This window comes from Balaenoptera physalus (assembly GCF_965194825.1).
Source record: "Balaenoptera physalus genome assembly, chromosome: 7".
NCBI lineage: Eukaryota > Metazoa > Chordata > Mammalia > Artiodactyla > Balaenopteridae > Balaenoptera > Balaenoptera physalus.
The window spans coordinates 6,384,387-6,405,516 of NC_138886.1; the positions used below are offsets into that span (position 1 = coordinate 6,384,387).

The 21,130-nt window shown below is 39.3% G+C and overlaps 1 protein-coding gene across 12 annotated transcripts in view; it reads left to right on the forward strand.

Moving 5' to 3' along the window:
* FNBP1 (formin binding protein 1) overlaps window positions 1-21,130 on the forward strand; it is a 141,659-nt gene that overhangs the window by 100,888 nt on the left and 19,641 nt on the right. For 4 of the 12 annotated variants that reach the window (XM_082468166.1, XM_082468168.1, XM_082468171.1 and 1 more), the window contains 6 exons: window positions 5,760-5,888; window positions 7,516-7,662; window positions 9,664-9,861; window positions 10,804-10,986; window positions 16,576-16,590; window positions 20,455-20,564. In XM_082468166.1, the coding sequence (XP_082324292.1) occupies window positions 5,760-5,888; window positions 7,516-7,662; window positions 9,664-9,861; window positions 10,804-10,986; window positions 16,576-16,590; window positions 20,455-20,564 (782 nt within the window). The other 8 variants (XM_082468172.1, XM_082468173.1, XM_082468177.1 and 5 more) reach the window with 6 other exon arrangements.

Here is a 21,130-nt window from a genome sequence, read left to right on the forward strand (position 1 = left end):
CCTAGCTGTGGTTCAGAATAGTAAATTCAGAATAAAATCTCAATTTAGCCCTCCTTTCCCCTCTGGCCTAAAATACAATTGATCTCTTCTTATGATAATGATGAAATAAAATATTGAAAGTCAAGCTGCTCCAGAGAACATTTACTGCTGTTGGAACTACCAGTGATGAAACATTTTTCATTGTGCTCCCCCAATTTTTGGTAATCAAGTGGGGCCTTTCTAAGTTGTTATATTTACATACTTCTTTTTTTTTTTTTTAATTTTATTTATTTATTTATGGCTGTGTTGGGTCTTCGTTTCTGTGCGAGGGCTTTCTCTAGTTGTGGCGAGTGGGGGCCACTCTTCATCGCGGTGCACGGGCCTCTCACTATCGCGGCCTCTCTTGTTGCGGAGCACAGGCTCCAGACGCGCAGGCTCAGCAATTGTGGCTCACGGGCCCAGTTGCTCTGCGGCATGTGGGATCTTCCCAGACCAGGGCTCGAACCCGTGTCCCCTGCATTGGCAGGCAGATTCTCAACCACTGCGCCACCAGGGAAGCCGCAATTTACATACTTCTAACCAAGGAAAAGTATGACTTTCCAAAAGCTAGGAATGCTGCTGCAATAAATAGTTTATCATTTAAGGAACAACAGTGTCTACAATCCTGAGAAGTCTGAGGTCATGTTCAAAAATTAATACATCTCATTATGTATTTAACAATAAATATATAAATAGAACCAGTCCATATTTGCTCATTTTGTTAAAAGGTCAAAAGCTATAAGCAGGCCTGATAAAAGATGTGAGGGTATAACCTAGTAAGTATAACTGCGTTCCCTGTGTGAAAGTAAACACATTCCTTAGTATAGCTCATTTTCTCTGTTTATGACAATTGAGACTCCGCCAGCAGTGTTCCTTTCTTCTTAATATTTGAAATATTAAGGAAAATGTAATAGCGAATTGAACAGGAAATAGCTACACATTTTGGCCATGCTAATCATCTAAATTTAACTAACTGAATGGATTTTAGTATTTTTGTCTTTAAACCTGTGAGGATTTAGAAGCATTGGGCTGCAGCTCAGTTTCTAAAATATTGTTTTCTTTATTTAGAAACTGTAACTCTGACCTTTTAGGCAGCACAGCTTTATTTCCATAGGATGTTGAGTTAGACGGTGTTAAGAATTACTAAGCAGTGAAGTAGCGCTTAAGCAATACATACTTAGGCCTATTTGGATTTATTTGGGGAGATTCCCAAGGATTTGTCAAAGAAATTCTGAAATTTAAATTCAGTCTTTCTGATTGACAGTGAAACTGGTGTAGTTCTTATTTAAAGATGTCTGTGAATTACAGCCTCAGGCAGTTGTGGTCATTCTGGACTTTTTTAGAATGTTATCTCTCAATTCTGTAACTCTGAGTCATTAAAAAAAAAAAAAATCCTCTGACCTTCTCTCTGCCCTACAGTAATATTGCTATAAGATGCAGTATCTTTTTTTCTTAGAATGAGAACATGAATGAAAAGAAATAGCTAATGGTCTGGCTGAGAATAGAAATACTGTACCTCTTTAAGATAATAGTTGCTATTTTCAGATGGACTTAAAAAGGGAGGAGAAGTTGTGATGCTTCTAATCTTCATGTAGCCTTAGACATTAGGAGATACACTCTCGAAAATATCTAGTTACTTAGCAGTTACTCCAAATAAGTTTTTGAAAATACTTTTAAAGATATTTTTAAAAACATATTTGTAGTAATGAGTAACTGACTCAGCACTAGTTTTAGAGAGAGACTCTTGAAGTTCCATCGCAAAATAAACATAGCAGCTTACGAAACAAAAATAGATTTCCATAGTAAATCTTGGTCAGAACAATGGCACATTCCTGGGCCTGGGATTCAACAGTGAGTATTAATTCAAAGCAGCTGGATGCTGGGATTGAGAGTAAGACAGTCCTGTCTTCCTGCTGTGGCCTTGCAGAATCTGATGTGTGACAATATTTTGCTGCTTTTAAATGTTGCTTTATCCTTTTAGTGAGTCAGAGAGAATCTGCAGAGGTACAGAGGCTTTTGCAACCTCAGGTCCAAACTTTTCCTTTCAGGAAAACTCCCAGAGAGATCATGCTTCTTTAACAAAAGGTAGACCCATTCCCTCTGGAGTCTGTTTGTTTTCTTCTACTCAGCTCACTTTCCAGGCTGGATTTTATCCATGTTCTTCCTTATCTCAGTTTCTTCCATAGTTTACATCTACTGGTCACCTAGTTACATTTCAGGAATGCATTGTGCAGGGCACTGTGAAACTATTATGAATTAATATGCTTATAAAAGCAATTATATAGCCAAAGCAAAAACATGATTAGAGATTCTGGGGAGTTCGGAGGTTAGAGGATGACAACCACTTCCAATCAGATGGTGCTGGGGTACCTCTGGCAGGCTCACCTCCAGTTCTCATGAGTAAAATATTCCATGGTCGTTATGATGGCTTGATTGTCAGGAAGCATTAATCTGCTTATGTGGGCTGTGTGTGTGTGTGTGTATACACACATAAGTGCATTTAATGATGACATTCTGATCTCTGTTTCAGAACTAAGCTATTTTAAGTTTTCACCAAATTAGAATCATTTCTCCAAAATAAATAAGGAGACTGTCCATCTTACTACTCTCCTTACAAAAGAGATGACGCAACTTCCCTCCCCTGGGATTTTTTTGAGACTTTTTTTCTGAGGAAGTTTTGTAAATGAAAGAGAGAATTTTTTAGAAATGGGAGGTCTACCTGGGAATTTCCTTGTTTGTTTGTTTTTTCCCCCATAATCATAATAGAGTGAGAAATGATAAAATTCTAGGCAATTGAAAGAGTTAAAAGGGTTTTTGAGTTGGTTGCATCAGGGGAACAGATGGAGTGCACGTAGGTGGGGAGGCTACTATTTAAATGGAGGAGGGTTACTGTGTATTGGAAAGGCATGGATTTTGCAGGGTAGCTGGGGACTCAGCATGCTGGGAACTAGCTTAATGTATTTGCTAGTGAACACAGTAAAGCAGAAGCCAAAGCGTATGGTCAGGAAGGGAGTTAACAGTCCGCTGACAAAGAGGAAGAATGTGGCAGCTGAACTAACTGAGGGGAGGTGAGAAGTTGGTAAATTGGTTTTGAGGTACCTAAAGGTCTTAAGAAACTAAGAAACCTCAGGTAGTAAGGAAATCAGTTTGGAAATATTAATATTGTTCCCTGCATTTGGGAAGTGTTTACCTATGAACAGGGAAGAAAATAAAGGAAGCACCTCTGAATGACCACCTTGGGCTTTCACGGATACACAGATGAGCAAAGCATATCAAGGAAGTGAAATCAGGTTAAGCCTTCAAGTCACAGAGGCAGGAAACCAATGAAGGACATGGAGGTGCGAAGAAACCGATCTGGTACCAGTGATCAGACAGAGAGTGGGACAAACGACTCCAGCCTTTCTTCTTCGTGTTGGCATTTGAACGGTTCTTTGTTTTTTCTTTTTCTTTTTTTAAGCAGTTAGGTTCAGTAAAACAAGACAAAACAACAAACAAAAGTTGCCTTGGGTATGTTGGAACAAGGCCCTTTTCCTGTTGTGTTGTTGGTTCAGTGTGGTAAGTTTGCCCCGTATACAGGCCAAGCCATCTCTTCATCTGGCAGGGGGTAGTTTTTTCCCTGCACGGACCTCAGATTGTCTTAGAGATTCATGAGATTGTATTTATCAAGGCACCTCCAAGGTGCTAGAGGAATCTGAGGAGCTCTTACCAGCATAACAATCTCTGCTATTTGTGGAGGACTTGTGACTTTACAGACATTCTTGTTTGAACTTTCAAATCGATTCTGCAGCTTGTCACTAAGAGCCCCTTTCTTGCCTGTGTGTAATTAGCCAAAAAATGAATGAGAAGAGAGAAACAAATTTATGAATTCTGTTATTATTTAGGAGAAAAGCAATGCAGTAAAACACAAAATAGCACGCACGCACACACACACACATAAAAAGCACAAAGAGAGCACCATACTTACTGCTTCTTTGAAGTATATTCTGAAAATAAACATAGTGGAGAGTTTTAGAAAGGTCGCTTTAGATCAGTGGTTCATATACCTTTTTTTTAAAATTAATTAATTAATTAATTAATTTTTAGCTGTGTTGGGTCTTCACTGCTGTGCACAGGCTTTCTCTAGTTACGGCGAGCGGGGCCTACTCTTCGTTGCGGTGCGCGGGCTTCTCATTGCAGCGGCTTCTCTTGTGGAGCACAGGCTCTAGGCACGCGGGCTTCAGTAGTTGTGGCGCACGGGCTTCAGTAGTTGTGGCACACAGGCATAGTTGCTCCGCGGTATGTGGGATCTTTCTGGACCAGGGATCACAGTCGTGTCCCCTCCATTGGCAGGCAGATTCTCAACCACTGCACCACCAGGGAAGCCCCGATATGCCTTTTTAATTCATGAACTCCGTTGAGAATTGGATTAAAAAATTTATGGATCGCCCGTCCCCTCCTCAGGAAATAAAAAATATGATCAGCGGTTCCCACAAGGGAACCTAAATCTAGGTAACATCAATGTGCGAATTGGGCCAAGTGCAGACAATAAAGAATGTTGGCGCATGTGTCAAACTAGCAAGTAATGCCAAGTTAAGACAATAGAGAATGGTGGGGTTTGTGAAAAATTAGGGTGCACATCCTTGCCTAAAGTAAATTCAAATTCTAAATAATTTCTTTTTCCTTTTTTCTTTTTAATTGAAGTGCAGTTGATTTATAATATTATGTTAGTTTCGGGTGTACAGCATAGTGATTCAGTATTTTTGTAGAGTATACTCCACTCTAGGTTATTACAAGATAATGGCCATAATTCCCTGTGCTATACAATATATCCTTGTTGCTTATCTATTATAAATATAGTAGCTTGTATCGTTAATCCCATACCCCTAATTTGTCCCTTTCCCCTTTGGTAACCACAAGTTTGTTTTCTATCTGTGAGTCTGATATTCATTTGTACTAGTTTTTTAGATTCCACATGTAAGTGATCTCATACACTATTTGTCTTTCTCTGTCTGACTTATTTCACTAAGCATAATATTCCCTAGGGCCATCCATGTTGCTGCAAATGTTAGTGTTTCATTCTTTTTTATATCTGAGTAATATTCCATTGTGTGTGTATATATATGTGTGTGTGTGTGTGTGTGTGTGTGTATCACATCTTCCTAATCCAGTCATCTGTTGACACACACTTGGGTTGCTTCGATGTCTTGGCTATTGTAAATAGTGCTGCTATGAATATTGGGGTGCATGTATCTTTTCGAATTAATGTTTTCATTTTTTTTCCTGGATATATACCCGAGTGGAATTGCTGGATCATATGGTAGTTTTATTTTTAGTTTTTTGAGGAACCTCTATGTTGTTTTCCATAGGGGCTGCACCAGTTTCCACCAATAGTGTACAAGGGTTCACTTTTCTCTACATCCTCACCAACATTTGTTATTTGTAGACTTTTTCCTGATAGCCATTTTGACAGGTGCGAGGTGATATTTCACTGTTGTTTTGACTTGCATTTCTGTAATAATTAGTGATGTCGAGCATCTTTTCATGTGCCTGTTGGCCATCTATGTGTCTTCTTTGGAGAAATGTCTTTTCAGGTCTTCTGCCCATTTTTGGATTGGATTGTTTAAACAATTTTTTTAAAAAACAGCACCTGCTAAATACAACAAATGGAAGGTAAATTTGATCCTCCAGTTCCTCCAGTTTGCAATCCTAGGCTTTTATTTATTATGTGTAAACATGGGGGTATTCTCATTTTTTGCCCTAAGGCACGACAACAAGCTCAAATGCGTCACCAAATGGCAGAGGACAGCAAAGCAGATTACTCATCAATTCTTCAGAAATTCAACCACGAGCAGCATGAATATTACCATACTCACATTCCCAATATCTTTCAGGTAAGGAGTTCAGATCTCTCAGATTTGCTTTGCTTAGAAAAACGTTGCCTTGGAATCATGATTTCTGGGCTTATATTCTAAGTATTTATATAATTCTAAGTTTCCTCTAATTCAAATCATTTTTTTTTTTAAAGAAATTCACGTTCTTTTATTTATTATTTATTTATTTATGACTGTGTTGAGTCTTCGTTTCTGTGCGAGGGCTTTCTCTAGCTGCGGCAAGTGGGAACCACTCTTCATCGCGGTGCGCGGGCCTCTCACCATCGCGGCCTCTCTTGTTGCGGAGCACAGGCTCCAGACGCGCAGGCTCAGTAATTGTGGCTCACGGGCCCAGTTGCTCCGTGGCATGTGGGATCCTCCCAGACCAGGGCTCGAACCCGTGTCCCCTGCATTGGCAGGCAGATTCTCAACCACTGCGCCACCAGGGAAGCCCCCAAATCATTTTTTAAAACATTCAGATCAAGCACTGACTGACATTAAGATGAAATCTAACATGAATCTCAGGATTAATCAATAGCCTTTGCAAACTTCCTTGGTTTGCCCCTGCAGCCATTCTTGGTCAGTCTTAGAACTGTGATTCTCAGATTAACACTCTTTTTGGTAAAAGGACCGTTCTGGTTACAAAACTTCCAACTTACCTTTAGGAATCTAAGTGGCATTGAGACAGTTGTAGGATTTGAACAGATGACAGTTCTTTCCTTTGGATTGTTTTTCTTTTGGCTACTTTAGGTTGTCAAAAATAGTATGAGAAAAGATACATACATTCCCACTCTGGGAATTTTTTACAACTTAAAGTCCAACTGTAGAAAAAATAATAAATATTTGTGTCATAGTGTCTACACAGCAAACAAGAACCTCCAGCTTGTAGAAGCCAGGTATACTAGTTAATGTAAGCCTGTGTTGGGTCAAGGCAGTTAACCAAATACCATACTTTTGGTAAAGGATAAAGCAGTGCCTCAAAGATGGAGGAGATGTTTAAAATCTAATACCAAATGGTGTTAATAGTAAAACTACTTGAGTTTCGGGTTCTTAATGAAATTGGAATGGAATTGTGTAAAGTGTACATTTAGGCAGCCCAGCAATTCATAAAATAGGTGTCCAGCTGGCTAAGGTAGAGGCACAAGAAATTTACGGTTGCTGTAACTCTAACCTTTTTATAGGCCTATTTCCCGCCTAGAGAATTTTTTAGAGGTAACAGTGCTGTCAAGAAACAACTTCCTTAAGTAACAGTGGACCAAACTGGGGCTTCCTTGGTGGCATAGTAGTTAAGAATCTGCCTGCCAATGCAGGGGACACGGGTTCGAGCCCTGGTCTGGGAAGATCCCACATGTTGCAGAGCAACTAAGCCCGAGTGCCACAACTACTGATCCTGTACTCTAGAGCCCACGAGCCACAACTACTGAAGCCCGTGTGCCTAGAGCCTGTGCTTCGCAACAAGAGAAGCCACCGCAATGAGAAGCCCACGGACTACAACAAAGAGTAGCCCCTGCTCGCCGCAACTAGAGAAAGCCCGTGCACAGCAATGAAGACCCAAAGCAACCAAAATTAAATTAATTAATTAATTGATTTTTTTAAAACCCAGAAAACAGTGGACCAAATTAATTTTATGCAAATTCTAATGTTTCAGAAAATACAAGAGATGGAGGAGAGGAGGATAGTGAGAATTGGAGAATCAGTGAAGACGTACGCAGAGCTGGATCGGCAGGTGATTCCAATCATCGGGAAGTGCTTGGATGGAATAGTAAAGGCAGCCGAGTCAATTGATCCGAAAAATGTAAGTACTGTAGTTCGGACTTAATTTATAACTAAGAGTTTGCGGTCCCATTATTTCCCTGCCCCTTTGCACAGTGACCATATTTAATCACCTGAAAGTAGTTGCTTTCAGTGGTCACAAATACTTTTCAACAGTAACAGCACCATTTTAGAGTTTTTTAGTTCAGCCCTCTGTGTTTTGGATTAGTATAGTCACTGGCACACTTAGGATTGTAGAGCTGAATCTGCTAGTATGGGTTTAGGTTCATATAACAATGGCAGTGCTGTCTTAAGGTGGTTTATTTTTCCTCCCATGTAAAGATGTCTGGAGGCAAGAGGGTCCAACCATGGTATGGGCAGATGGTCCACAAGTTCTCAGGGACCCAGGCTTCTCCTAGTTCACAGCTTTTGATGATATGACTTTCAAACTCAATATGGCTTCTGTAGCTCCAACCATCACATCCAAATTCCAGAAAACGTTATACAGAGAAGGGCCCATGCCATCTCTTTAAAGAGGCTTCCTAAAATTGCTCCCTGTACTTCTGCCTACATCTCAAGAGATCTCAGAGGTCAAAACTTAGGGGCCACCTCCTGCTGTACAAAAGACTGGGGAGTGAAGCCTTTTTGCTGGGTGGCCATGTGCCTGACTTAAAATCAGGGTTCTTGTTACTAAGAAGGAAGGGTGATTGGCTATTGCAAGACAGTTCATCCCTTTGGCACACCTACAAAATCAGTGTCAACTGAAATAGCTATGGCAAATTAAAATGTGGGCTCACTGTAGGAAGTTGAGATTTTTCCAAATTGTCTTCTCTAGTAGTTTTTTTTTTTAAAGATTTATTTATTTATTTATTTATTTTATATTTATTTTTGGCTGCAATGGGTCTTTGTTGCTGCATGTGGGCTTTCTCTAGTTGTGGCGAGCGGGGGCTACTCTTCGTTGCAGTGCGCGGGCTTCTCATTACGGCGGCTTCTCTTGTTGCGGAGCACGGGCTCTAGGCGAGTGGGCTTCAGCAGTTGTGGCACTTGGGCTCAGTAGTTGTGGCTCACGGGCTCTAGGCACATGGGCTCAGTAGTTGTGGCTCGCAGGCTCTAGAGCACAGGCTCAGTAGTTGTGGTGCATGGGCTTAGTTGTTCCATGGCATGTGGGATCTTCCCGGACCAAGGCTCGAACCCATGTCCCCTGCATTGGCAGGCGGATTCTTAACCACTGCGCCACCAGGGAAGTCCCATCTAGTAGATTTTTTATATCAGATGATCATTGAGTTAGAAAGTTATTACAAATCACATGTGCTTTTGTAACAGTTTAACTATACATCTATCTATCTTATCTTTGACACGATGGTTGTCATTTCCTTACGTGTTGGTCTTCACCACCTGACCCCAAGAAGATTCTGAACTCAAAGTTCCTAGCAGGGTGCACACACCACAGAGTAGGCAATCAGTTCACTGATTTATTCAGCAAACATTTATCGCACCATTATCACTGGACATCATCTAGGTACTAGGGACACAGTGGAGGAAAAACAGAAAGGAGCTTACATTCTAGTAGAGGAGAGACTGTGAACAAATATATACATAAAGAAAAATTATTCAATAAAGTCATATCTTTGAACCACAATTAACCGAAGAAATCAGAGAGATTATCTACTCTTTGTTTTGACTTTGTGTATGCCAAATTGCTTTAAGACCTTCTGATGAGAACCAGTTTTTGTACTACTGTATTTTTCAAGGGAATTGCATAATAAATGGCCCAATTTTTCTGCTTTTAGCAAAGTCATTCTTAATTAATATTCGTTTCTGTAAATGTAGAAAAATGGTTAGTTATTAAAAGTATCTTCAAATCTCAGCTAGACATGTAGCTTTACAAATTATTCTTTCTAATGATAAAAATATTCCTAGAAAATCTATTATTAATCAATATAACTTATTTAGAATATCATCTGTATGAGGTCATCATAGTTCATTGTGTAAAAGGTATTTGCATGCATTTGAATGTATTTGTGTGTGATGGGTGTAATTTCAGGATTCACAGCTGGCCATAGAAGCTTATAAGTCTGGTTTTGAGCCGCCTGGAGACATTGAATTTGAGGATTACACTCAGCCGATGAAGCGCACTGTGTCAGATAACAGCCTTTCAAATTCCAGAGGAGAAGGCAAATCAGAGCTCAAATTTGGTGGCAAATCCAAAGGAAAGTTATGGCCGTTCATCAAAAAAAATAAGGTACTGATGGCTGGACCCAGTGTGAAATGAGTGTTATAAAGTGTGGAGATGTTCACTTTATCTTTTAGTCTTAAAGGAACGAAGATTTTAAGCTTGTTTCAGAATGCAAAAAAAAAAAGCTAGTGTGCTATTTTATTTTAAGACAGTATCTCTCTTTGGTGATGGTACCTTGGCTATGGCCATTTGTCTTATTTCAGACACATTATCACCTGCACCGTGTCACCCACACTAACAGATTACTGACCTCTGGCTGTTTTGCATCATGCCTTTCACTCCTAAGTCTCCTAGATTGCTGGTTACCTGGGCTGGGAGTAGGAAAATTGTACAACATTTCTATAACCATGTATCAGCATATCTAATTGAAATTGTTTCCATGGGTTAATAACTTGGTTTCCAACTCATGTTAACATATGTATCCATGAACATTTTTCATTTTCTTTTTATAGTGTGATACGTAAGTGCATGACAGCATTAACCTGGGCATAAAGTATGATCAAGGCGACATGACTGCTTTAACCTTAGAATAATTTAATATTTCAAGACTGTCTTTGCTGTTTTCACAACCTTAGCATTTAAGGACTTTCATTTTCTCCCATCAAGCTGTGTTAGTTTAGGTGGTTTAGAAATATTTACCCTTCTGGCTTACACTGGTTTAGAGTAACTAATTAGAATGGTAGTTTGCATGTGAAAGTCTGCATGAGCTTCTTGTCAGATATTTTTTGCTATTCTTCTGTTGCGTTACTTACTAAAGCTCCCACTTTCATCATATTCTCATTTAACATATCCTTACATATTTTCTTTTGGACCATGGCCGAAATATTTAATTGTTTGTGTTTGACTTGCTTTGGGTTTCAAATATTATTTGATGCTTATTTTTGTTTTGTGTCTTATCTTCTTGTTTCTGATTTTTTACTCTGTCACTGCTCCGTCTCTTACACGTAGCTTATGTCCCTTTTAACATCCCCCCATCAGCCTCCCCCACCTCCCCCTGCCTCTGCCTCACCCTCTGCTGTTCCCAACGGCCCCCAGTCTCCCAAGCAGCAAAAGGAACCCCTCTCCCATCGCTTCAACGAGTTCATGACCTCCAAACCCAAAATCCACTGCTTCAGGAGTCTAAAGCGTGGGGTAAGTTCTGCTCTGGAATCCTGTCTCTCTTGTGCGCTTTGGTTGCATGTTTTGTTCTGCATAACTTATTTTGTTTGTGAATGACTCCATTGTGTTTTCCCATAACATAAAACAATAAGAACCTATGATTCATTATAGCCGGAAAGAAGAAGAGCCACAGAGAGAGGAAAGAAGGAAGGAAGCAGGATGGGTGGGGGAGGGGTGTGGAGCCAGCCACCCCAGAGTTTTTTGTCTGTAGTACATTTTGGATGGACCTTTCTCCGTTTCCCTTTTGAAACATCTAAGTCATTAATATTTTACCGTGATTTTACCAAAAAAGGAAACTTAGATTTCGTTTCTAAAGCTAGCAACATTTGAGGCGTTGGAAATCACTGTATAGTCAGAAAATATTTGCTTAATAATTACTGAAACAATATGTAATGAGGGTACTTTTCTCTGAGCTATGCCTCAGGGTTTGAGGCGAAATGGTATGGGTTACAGCGGTTTCTTTAGCTATTTTGGTGATTGTACAAGATGTTGATTAAATATCTGATAACAGACTGACTGCAAAAAGGCATAATGCAGTATTTATCTTAAAGGGGGAAATAATAGCGGCTCACATTTACTGAGTGATTGTCATTTGCCAGACTCTGTTCTATGCGCTCATTTACTTTTTCCAACCACCCTATGAACCTAGGTACTAAGAGTTCTTTATTTTACTGATAAGAAAACTGGTGCATACAAAGATGAAGTTAGGAAGATATTGAGCCAGGATTTAAAGCCAGGGAGCCTGCTTATGATCTGAGATTCTGTAAGTCCATACTCAGGGAGAATCTATTATACTATGATTGACTCATAAGTGGATGTTATTTAGACTCAGGTTTGCCATCCTAATTAAGATCTCATGTGCTTAAGTCACAGGGTTTTATGGAATTGATCAGCAGTCCAAAGTAGATACCAGTTCGGTTTTTTAGAAAAAGATTGGAACAAGGTCATTCCTAGCCTCCTGAATAAACCTAAATGGTCAGTCTAGTCTAAGCCATCCCCAGATATTCTTTATAATGAATAATGAGTAAACAAACATTCAGTGCATTAACATATCCAGTAAGGTTTTCTTTTGTCCTGTCCTGTGGGAGTTGAAATATAGTTGTAGTGGGATGTGTTCTTGTACAAATACAATTTTTACTTTTCCCTTCCTCTGTGTAAAAAAGTTGTAAATATAGTAGATAGCTACATTGTTACCTTTTAAAATAAGGGACAAAAACCTCATTTCTTTATATGCAGAGTTCCTTTAGTAATGGAATCTCAAAGTTTTATGCAAAGAATGCAGTTGGTGGAATTATCCTGTTTTAAGGTTACCCAGCATATCCAGGTTAAGAATTAGAATTTAATTTCCTAAAGATTTCAAGGGAGGCCTTGTTGGAAGGCAGAATATAGCTTCAGAAGTGGGTGATGAATCGTGTTGAGTTCTATAATTAGATCTCCATTATGCTGGCTTTTAGAATTCTCCATCCATCTCTGCTCCTTGTTCATCGAAGAATTTTCAACATATGACTGTGTGTCGCTATACTAGACTATAGACTATAAAATTTTCCATTAACTGTAAATCAGTTACCCCCATCTCTGCTGCTTCCAAAACCTTCACAGAGCACTCATTTATTATATTTATAAATATATCTCTGCATTGTCTTTTGCAATCTCATAATGAAGGATGTTGAATATTCATGACTGTTTACCATTTGTGTATGTATCTATTCCATTCTTCTCTCAACATCACAGTCTCTTGGTTGCACATGGTTTCTGAATCATGTTTCATGGTGTTCTCTAAATGTTTAGGAAGAGACCAAGAATGTCAGTAATCAATAAGTGTAAGAAAAGATGGCTAGGAAAAAAATTAACACTTGAAAACAAAAACAGTGAAATGAGAAACAGGTTATTTTGATTAATTAAAGGAACCCTATCCCATTTTTTAAAAAAAAAATAATTAGCAAAAATAAATTTTATTTCTTACACCTCAAATCTGTGCTCAGCAAACTTCTATTTTTTTAAAAAAATTTCCTAAACTTTGAGTGTGTTTTCAAGGATAAACACACACACACACACACACACACACACACACACTAGAAGCATCAGTAAATAAATAGAAACATATTTTTGCTTCCCTCATTTTTAGTTGATCTGTTTTTAGGATCAGATTTGATGTACTTTTCTTCAGGAAGTAGCAGTGCAGAAAAAAAAAAAAGGAAAGGAAATACATCATACAAGTAAGATGAGGAAGTTTAAAAAAATCTGAAGTTTGGAGAAATAAATTTGATTTTAAAGCAATTTCAAAACGGAAGGTACATGGTTTAACGGGATCCATGACTAAAATGTTGCAGTCCTTGCTATTTCGTTTATTCTACTTTTTAAGACTGTTGCGCCAAAGATAGGAAAAGGATTCTAGGAGAATAACAAACCTGTTATTTTAATATGTCTTTTAATTTATCATGTTTTTCAGCTTTCAGATCCAGATTTTAATCATTTGTTTCTATTATCAGAATGTATAAATCCTATGCAAACGTTTCTTCGCTAAGTAATTTCGTTTCTGAAGAGCTAAGTAGGATAAAATATTTTTTGTTGTAAATCATTCACATTTGTAAGCAAATGTCTCATTGAACATCTTTAAAGGTTGGCATGCCACCATTATTAACCATTATTTCATCTTTACTGAAGTCAAAGAAGAATGAAGCTAGATTGTGTGTTCTCAATTTGCAGTCTACAAAGTGTAACTTTATCGTCTTAACATTTCTTTTTCTGGTGTGAGCAAGGGGCTTCTAAATCTAAAATATGGACATATTTTCCCCACGTTTTAGAGTTAATTGTACAGAAAAATACCATCATCGTTGATCAAAAGATTTTGAAAATCCCGACCAATTGTTTGTCAGATGTAACAATCTTCTGGTTACTTTCATTTTATTTATTTTACCTTGTTCTCTTGCTGATTATTGGCAGACTCAGTCTCTCTGTTTTCACAAAGAACTCATGAAGAGGACGATAGGGAAACCCACGTATGCTTTTGAAGCTAGGGATTATGTTGTAAGTTTACCTGTGACGGCTAGGTCATACGGTCACGGCACAGGCACTAACCCCTGTGACAGCACCAAGACTGGGGACCCAGATGCTCTCTGACCCGGACGCTGGGAAAAGCCTCACTGTATCGATCCAACCACACAGGCTTCTTCTTCCGGAAAAGTTGCATGGAAAAAGGAACCAAACTATCAAACTTCCTAAAAATGTCAGTGAGCTGAGCTTGTGTTTTTTCCCTTTTCACTGATTGGGATTGCCGTCTGAGCTGATGTCACTAGGTATGATTTTACGGCAGAATTTCCCCCCTAAAAGGCAGCTGGTCACGGGAGAATGACACTCTCGCAGACGGCAGCGTGTAGCACGCTTACCCACACCCACGTCTGAAACAGATGGATCCGTGGATCCGTAAGGGACAACCAAAAAAATCAGCGAAGCCTGAGCAAGGTCATAGAGCAGTGAAATGACTTTCCGTGGACCTTAAACCAGATACTTATATATTCATGTTCACCGTCCCCTTTCTTTGTACTTGAGGTTAGTACCTGTGACGGCCCAATAACACATGGATCCGCCAGCTCTGTGTGCCCTCATGTGTTATTGACACTCGTGGCTCCCCAGGCTCCGTAATTGTTGCCTGAAACTGACAGCTTTTTAGCTCTTCAGGTGTCTTGCAATGCACTTAATGCAACCTTTAAAAGTATTCTCTTGGCAGACGATTCAGTTTCTAATTTGAAATGATCTAACTGGCTGGCTTACAGCTTAAGACCAAAAACCAGTTTATAATTGTTAAAAAGGATACCATATACTGTGATGGCACTTCTTGTAGATTATCCATCACTGTTCACTTCAGAAAATTGAATTTGTCTGAGAATTCGATATTGCCTATCTCTGTTGAGATTTGTTCTCAATCCTAATGACTTGTTTTTTATTATGAAGTGGTTATATTCCTATGCTCTTAGTTTTGATGTTAGAATTCTGTTTTTGGAATGCTTAAGAAAGAATATATTACTTTAAGCAATGGAAGTAGCCAAATAGCAAGCAGATAGAGTGCTGAGTTCAAATTAGGACATTTATACAGTAATGTCTGAGAAGCATTTGTATATGGTCGTATGCTTTGCAGGGAAGATATTTGCAAAGTTTTCTGCTGTGCACCATAAGTGTTGTCTGTAAAGAACTCAAATTGTGATGAACAGATCTGTGCTAAAGTTTACAGGAGGGGCTCAAGGCATTCATGTAGGTTGCCTATGTGAGAGCGGTCATGAATATGACTGTACCTGTTTCCCCCAAAGTTTTGTCTTGCTACATCTTTCCTTAAAATTCTTTTTCCCCATAGGGACAATTTCTTTAAAAGCTTAATGCTTGTTCACAAAGAAGTATCAACTTTGAGTTAATCTGAAGAATAAGATTTTTAAAATCTAGTTAAGGAATTTTTAACACCCTCTCCCCTCCCAATTTAAAATCAAAGGACACTTTCTTTGGTACTTTGTCTCCAACATATTTTTGGATCCTACTACCAATTGCCTAAACTTTAGGGTTGATAACAGCTAAGTAAGTGTGCACCGAGCTCTCAAAATACTGCTTTATAGCCAAAAAGCATGTCTCACCTGTTTCTGAAGAACCAATGTTTCTTTTCCTAAGTTTGAGATGCCTTTTAATCTGGTTTTGGATCCAGTAATTAGTATAGTTTTGCCAGTCTCCGGGCCTAGCAGAATTGCAGCTGCTGTGTCCTGGTAATTAACAGGAAATCCATAACAAGGAGTTAAGTACACCTCAGTAGTTGAGACGGTTGGCTATCTATTTCCTAAAGGAAACTTGTAAGAGCAGCAGCTTCTGTTAACTCCCCAGATGCTATAGAACCCCTGTGGGTAGGGCTCTGAGTTCGATAGAAAGCCCCAGAAGACACCTTCTGCAGAGCAAGAGGTGCATGAAGTCCGCAGGTGGAAGAGAGCATCATGCTTCCACCTCCAGCCGGGCGCTGAAAGGCTCCCTGGAGGTTGGTTCTTAGAGCATCTTCCAGTCCTTGGTTCCCATTTACCAGTTTGAGACTTTGCCTTAATACCTTTAGGAAATGCCACTGTTCGTATTTATTAGATCTCCTTAAGATAAAAATATTACTGGGATGTTCTGGAACTAATTGCTTTCCCAATGCTTTTAGTCTGTGTGAAACTTTCCATGGGGAATTCGGTGAACAAAAGGCTATGTGATTATTTCCATCTTTTGTAATCATGCTGTTTCACCGACTGCAAACTTATATTAGTTTATACTCAGGCTGATGTGACCAATCCAGAGCAGTAAACGGAAACTTTCCTTTTCTATCTGTATTCTTTGCTCTGGCAACGTGGCAGCTAAAGAAAGGTTTTGGTCGATCAGCCCCTCTTGGGAACTTTGGCACAGAACCGCTACAAATCATTTTCACAAAGTGCCAGGTGAATTGATGTGTTATGTTAATTCAGTGGAATGGACCAAGTTCCTCTTCTTCTCATGTGTTGTTGTTTCTCTCTCTCTCTCTCTTTTTTTCCCTATCACCCCTTCAATTTTTACACGAAGCTTTCTCTCAAGCTGGTAAGCACAATTCCTCCATGCATGTCCTGAATCTAATCAGGTTTTTTGGTGTATGTTTTGTGGGTGCTGTGCCACTGTGCAACATATCTTCAGAGTTAACTGTTGATTTGTGTTTCTCTTGTGTGTGCTTTTGTTGGTGTTTCTTTATTAGACCTCTGGAATACAGAGGTCCAGAGTCTAACAGAGGTGATCGTAATCTTTTCAAGTTGCTAAGAAAATTAACGCTTAACTCATGATTTGGTTTTCTTTACCACTGGAGTCTTAAGAGGATGACAGATGTTGATAAACTTTATTTAAATATGAACATAAATATGAACATTAAATATGAGGGAGTTTATGTATTGGATCATTTGGAATAAAAGCAAATATAATCATTGAAAATTGCTCCTCCCCGGGAGCCATAGAAGCAGATGAAAAATGCTGGGGACCTGAGGGAGACATGCAGGAATGATGCCGGGCTCCAACTCAGGTCTAAGGCACCTTCGAGAATTGGAGGTCATGAAATCTTTAAGTTGCTACATAAATACATTGGTGCCTTGCGCATAGCTGATTTAAGAAATCAAAGACGATTTTATGGACAATGAAAAGAGCCTCCTAAGCCTTTCTAAAATGATTTCCTTAGTGTTCGGTGTTGTTTCTACTTTTAATTCCATAGCCCTAGTAAATAGTCAAACTAATCATTAAATCTATTAAAAGAAACTCTTAACCACATAACCCATTACTGTACTTCAAATATGTGTAAGTTACGTAATAGTCTCAAACACCAGAGCTGAGAATATCCTAAAATTATGGACAATGGCGAACTGTGACACTTCTTCAACCAGGAACAAGATCAGCATTTTATGCGCTGCTGTTGAGAAAGTAGGACAATATTTTATGGTTATCCTTATACATACTTTTATATGTGTTTCAGTATATACATAAACATATATATACATAATTTTTTGACCTGACTCAGTATTTGGCAACTGTTCCAGCCCTAAGGAAAAGGAATATTTTATTAAATTAAACATTTCTTAGACGGCAAAATAAAATCCCGAGAAGAATTCTACAAGAAGGAAAGATCTTAAATGAACATCAGTCATTAGCAGCAGTATGAATTTGGGAGAAATTGGATCCATTAACTGGGAGTCTGTCAGATGCCAGGGTTTCTTTCTTGCCCTTTATTTGTTCTTTTGCTCACGTGCTAGCAGCTAAAGATAATATTATCAGGCAGTCTTTCTGTTTGAGATAAATCATTTTACCAACCTTGTATTGAATTGTTGCTTGATGCCCTTACTTTGAAGCTAACAAAGAAGTTACACACAGACGGCTTGGGTGTAAAAATAATAAAACTCAAGAAGCAGCTCATTTCATTGCCCAGGAGCAAGTGTTTGATTCCAGTAGCACGTAAAACAAGATCCTCTTAGAGCCACAGCCATTGAAAATATGCGTATTTTGGCCCTTTTCCCAAACCCTGGTACTGCCAGTCTCTTAGGTGCCCCTCCAAAGAGTTCAGAAAATCTATTCTGACTCGAAGGTAGAACTAAAAATTCTTTTGTGGCAAAATGAATCATAGGTGAGAGTATTGTTTGAAAGAATTCAATCTTCAAAAGGCGAATAGGACAAAATGAACCTTTGAAGGTACTTTCCAGAAACCTCAAGTTTCTTTGGATCTAGAAGAAGCTGTTGACCTGAATCTCCAATGGTAACATGAAGTTTGTTTGAGGCATAGTTACTGGGATTAGTTTTTAAATAACAACACAGAAATATAGAATATCTATTGAAAGGGACCTAATTGGTCAGTTAGACTAACTCCTGATCAAGTGAAGGGGATTCATTTATTATTTAATTGCTTTCGTTTTTGTAGATAATCAGGGTTGCATTTGTTGTTATTGTTGTTTGGGCTATCTATTTATAAGTCATAAGTTAGAGTGTTTTTTACTACAGATTTCTATGCACCTGTTTATCCAGTGCAAATCTTACACCTGTTCACTGTCTAGACCTATGTGGTACAATATGGTATCCACTCACCCCAGGTAACTTAATTAAATTTAACTTAATTTAAATGAAAAGTAACTAAAATTTTAAAATTCAGTTCCACAGTTGTACTGGGCACGCTTCAAGGGCTCAACAGCTACGTATGGCTACTATATTGGACGGTGCAGATGTGAGAACATTTCCATCACTGAGAAAGCTCTTTTGGGTCTCATAGCACATAGCGAGGCTCAATAAATCTGTATGAATTAACACTGACTGCTTACTAGGTTTGCTGACTTCTGCAGCAGTGTATCTCACGCTGTGTTTTGTCGCATTCTAGCATTAAAACAAAAATGAAACAAAAACAAAATCTCTGTTCTAGAAAACATGCTGATCTGTTTTAAGTCAATTCAGCATGAGAACAAAGTACTGAGCTTTCAGGCTCAGTGACTGAGTTGAGAAAATTGAAAAGCACTTAATTAAGGTTTCAAGTGTTATAGCCCAATAGTATATGGAAAAGGAAAAATAAGTCTGCTTTATTTTTATATTGAAGATTAGTTGGCTTCATCTTAGTTTTAGAAGCAAGTTGAACTTCCTTGGTTTGGCATTAGGGAATAATCACTTCTATTTTGCTTTTCACTCAAACACACACACACACACACACACAAGTCTTTGAGACTATTAGCTGAAAGGTCTTTGGTGGCCTTAGTGGTGAACTATTTGCTGAATCACAAACTTCCAACCCAGCAGCCTGGCATTTTCTCATAAGCAGCCTAGGAACTTCAGTCACAAGCCCCCATGTAAGCTGCTTGGCAAACTCAAGCTAATTTTGCAATTATATTATCCGGTCCCTTCTTTTCCACCCACTCCCAGGCAAGCCCGTCTTGCCTTTGTTTAATTGGTTCTAAAGCAAAATCTCTTTTATAAATTCCCTGGCTTATCCCTGGCTATTGATAAATTTCTCTTTCTTTATGAAAATAGCCTCATTTAAGGAAAAGCACCTGATGGCCACAGCTTAGCTACAGCTTCTGACGTGTAAGCGTAGGTAGGAGTCTAGAAACTCACGGTTGATATTTTCTACTTAAATCACGTGCACAGAGGAAAGAGAGCAATTTTTTTGAAAGGGAATCAAGATATCAAAGTACACTTCTTCTGATGAATTAGAAACAGCTGAGGCCGATTTCATACACTGTGGGAAGTTGGTTTTGAATTTGGGGCTGGGGGCGGTGTTCTCTATGAATTCTCTGAGATGATCCTAAAGATGACGAAAAAGAACCGACCAGATTTTTTAGAGGCAGCAGAGGCAAGAAGAGTGCATGGGAGGGAGGTGGGGGGGGGATTTTTTTTTTAGTGTCCCTTTTACCCACATTCTCTGAGGAACTAGACGTCCCATCTGTCACTTCACGGGGATGGAAACTTTTGGCCTCAGTCTGTGTGAAGAGACGGGAAGGAATACTCAGACTGGGTGGGGTGGGGAGAAGCAGTGCCATGGAAATGAAACAGTTGGCGGGGACACATATCACTGTTTTATGTGAAGAAACATAAACCTAAAGCTTCAGTGTTGCCACCGACACTGACAGTAAAGTGCAGAATCAGTCTCCAAATTTGTTTTTCATTGATCCTCTCTGGAGTCAGAGGTATATCTTCCTGTCTCGGTGCTCCCTGCCTTGTCAGAGGTGGCGGGGCCGGCATGAAACGGTTTGCGGGCCTTTTGCGGTTTGCATGCACTGATTTTTGCATCTCAGCTGGGTGTCGTGGGAAAGAGCTTAATTTAGTTCATGAAAACACATGCAGACGTCTGCATTGCCCTGGTGTCTGGGGACTCTTTCCCGCAGGCTTCCCTCGGTGTCTTTTTGTCAAGGAGCACCGTGAGGTTTTCTGGCTTATTTCTATTTGCATCTGCAGGGTGCGACTCCAGAAGATTTCAGCAACCTCCCACCTGAACAGAGAAGGAAAAAGCTACAACAGAAAGTCGATGAATTAAATAAAGAAATTCAAAAGGAGATGGATCAAAGGTAGAGTGGATCAATATGACTTATTAAGAAATTTGAGTTCAGTTTGGAAAGATGGGAGGCCCTAAATTAGATTTTAATCCAAGTGATTATTTTAGCTGTGTGTTTGGTTGTAGTCTACTGGATTGCTTTATTAAAGACAGGGAGGGGGCTTCCCTGGTGGTGCAGTGGTTGAGAATCTGCCTGCCAGTGCAGGGGACACGGGTTCGAGCCCTGGTCTGGGAAGATCCCACATGCCGTGGAGCAACTGGGCCCATGAGCCACAACTACTGAGCCTGCGCATCTGGAGCCTGTGCTCCGCAACAAGAGAGACCCGCGCACCGCGATGAAGAGTGGCCCCCACTCGCTGCAACTAGAGAAAGCCCACGCACAGAAACGAAGACCCAACACAGCCAAAAATAAATAAATAAAGTGTAAAATTAAAAAAAAAAAAAGAGGGAAGATTCTTTTAACAAATAGGTATTATTCTGAGTTTGGGCAACAAAATACATATGGTTATCTTCTTTATTCTTGTATCTGTTCACTTACTTTAATAATGCTACATTTACCATGTTATCACCATGGAATGT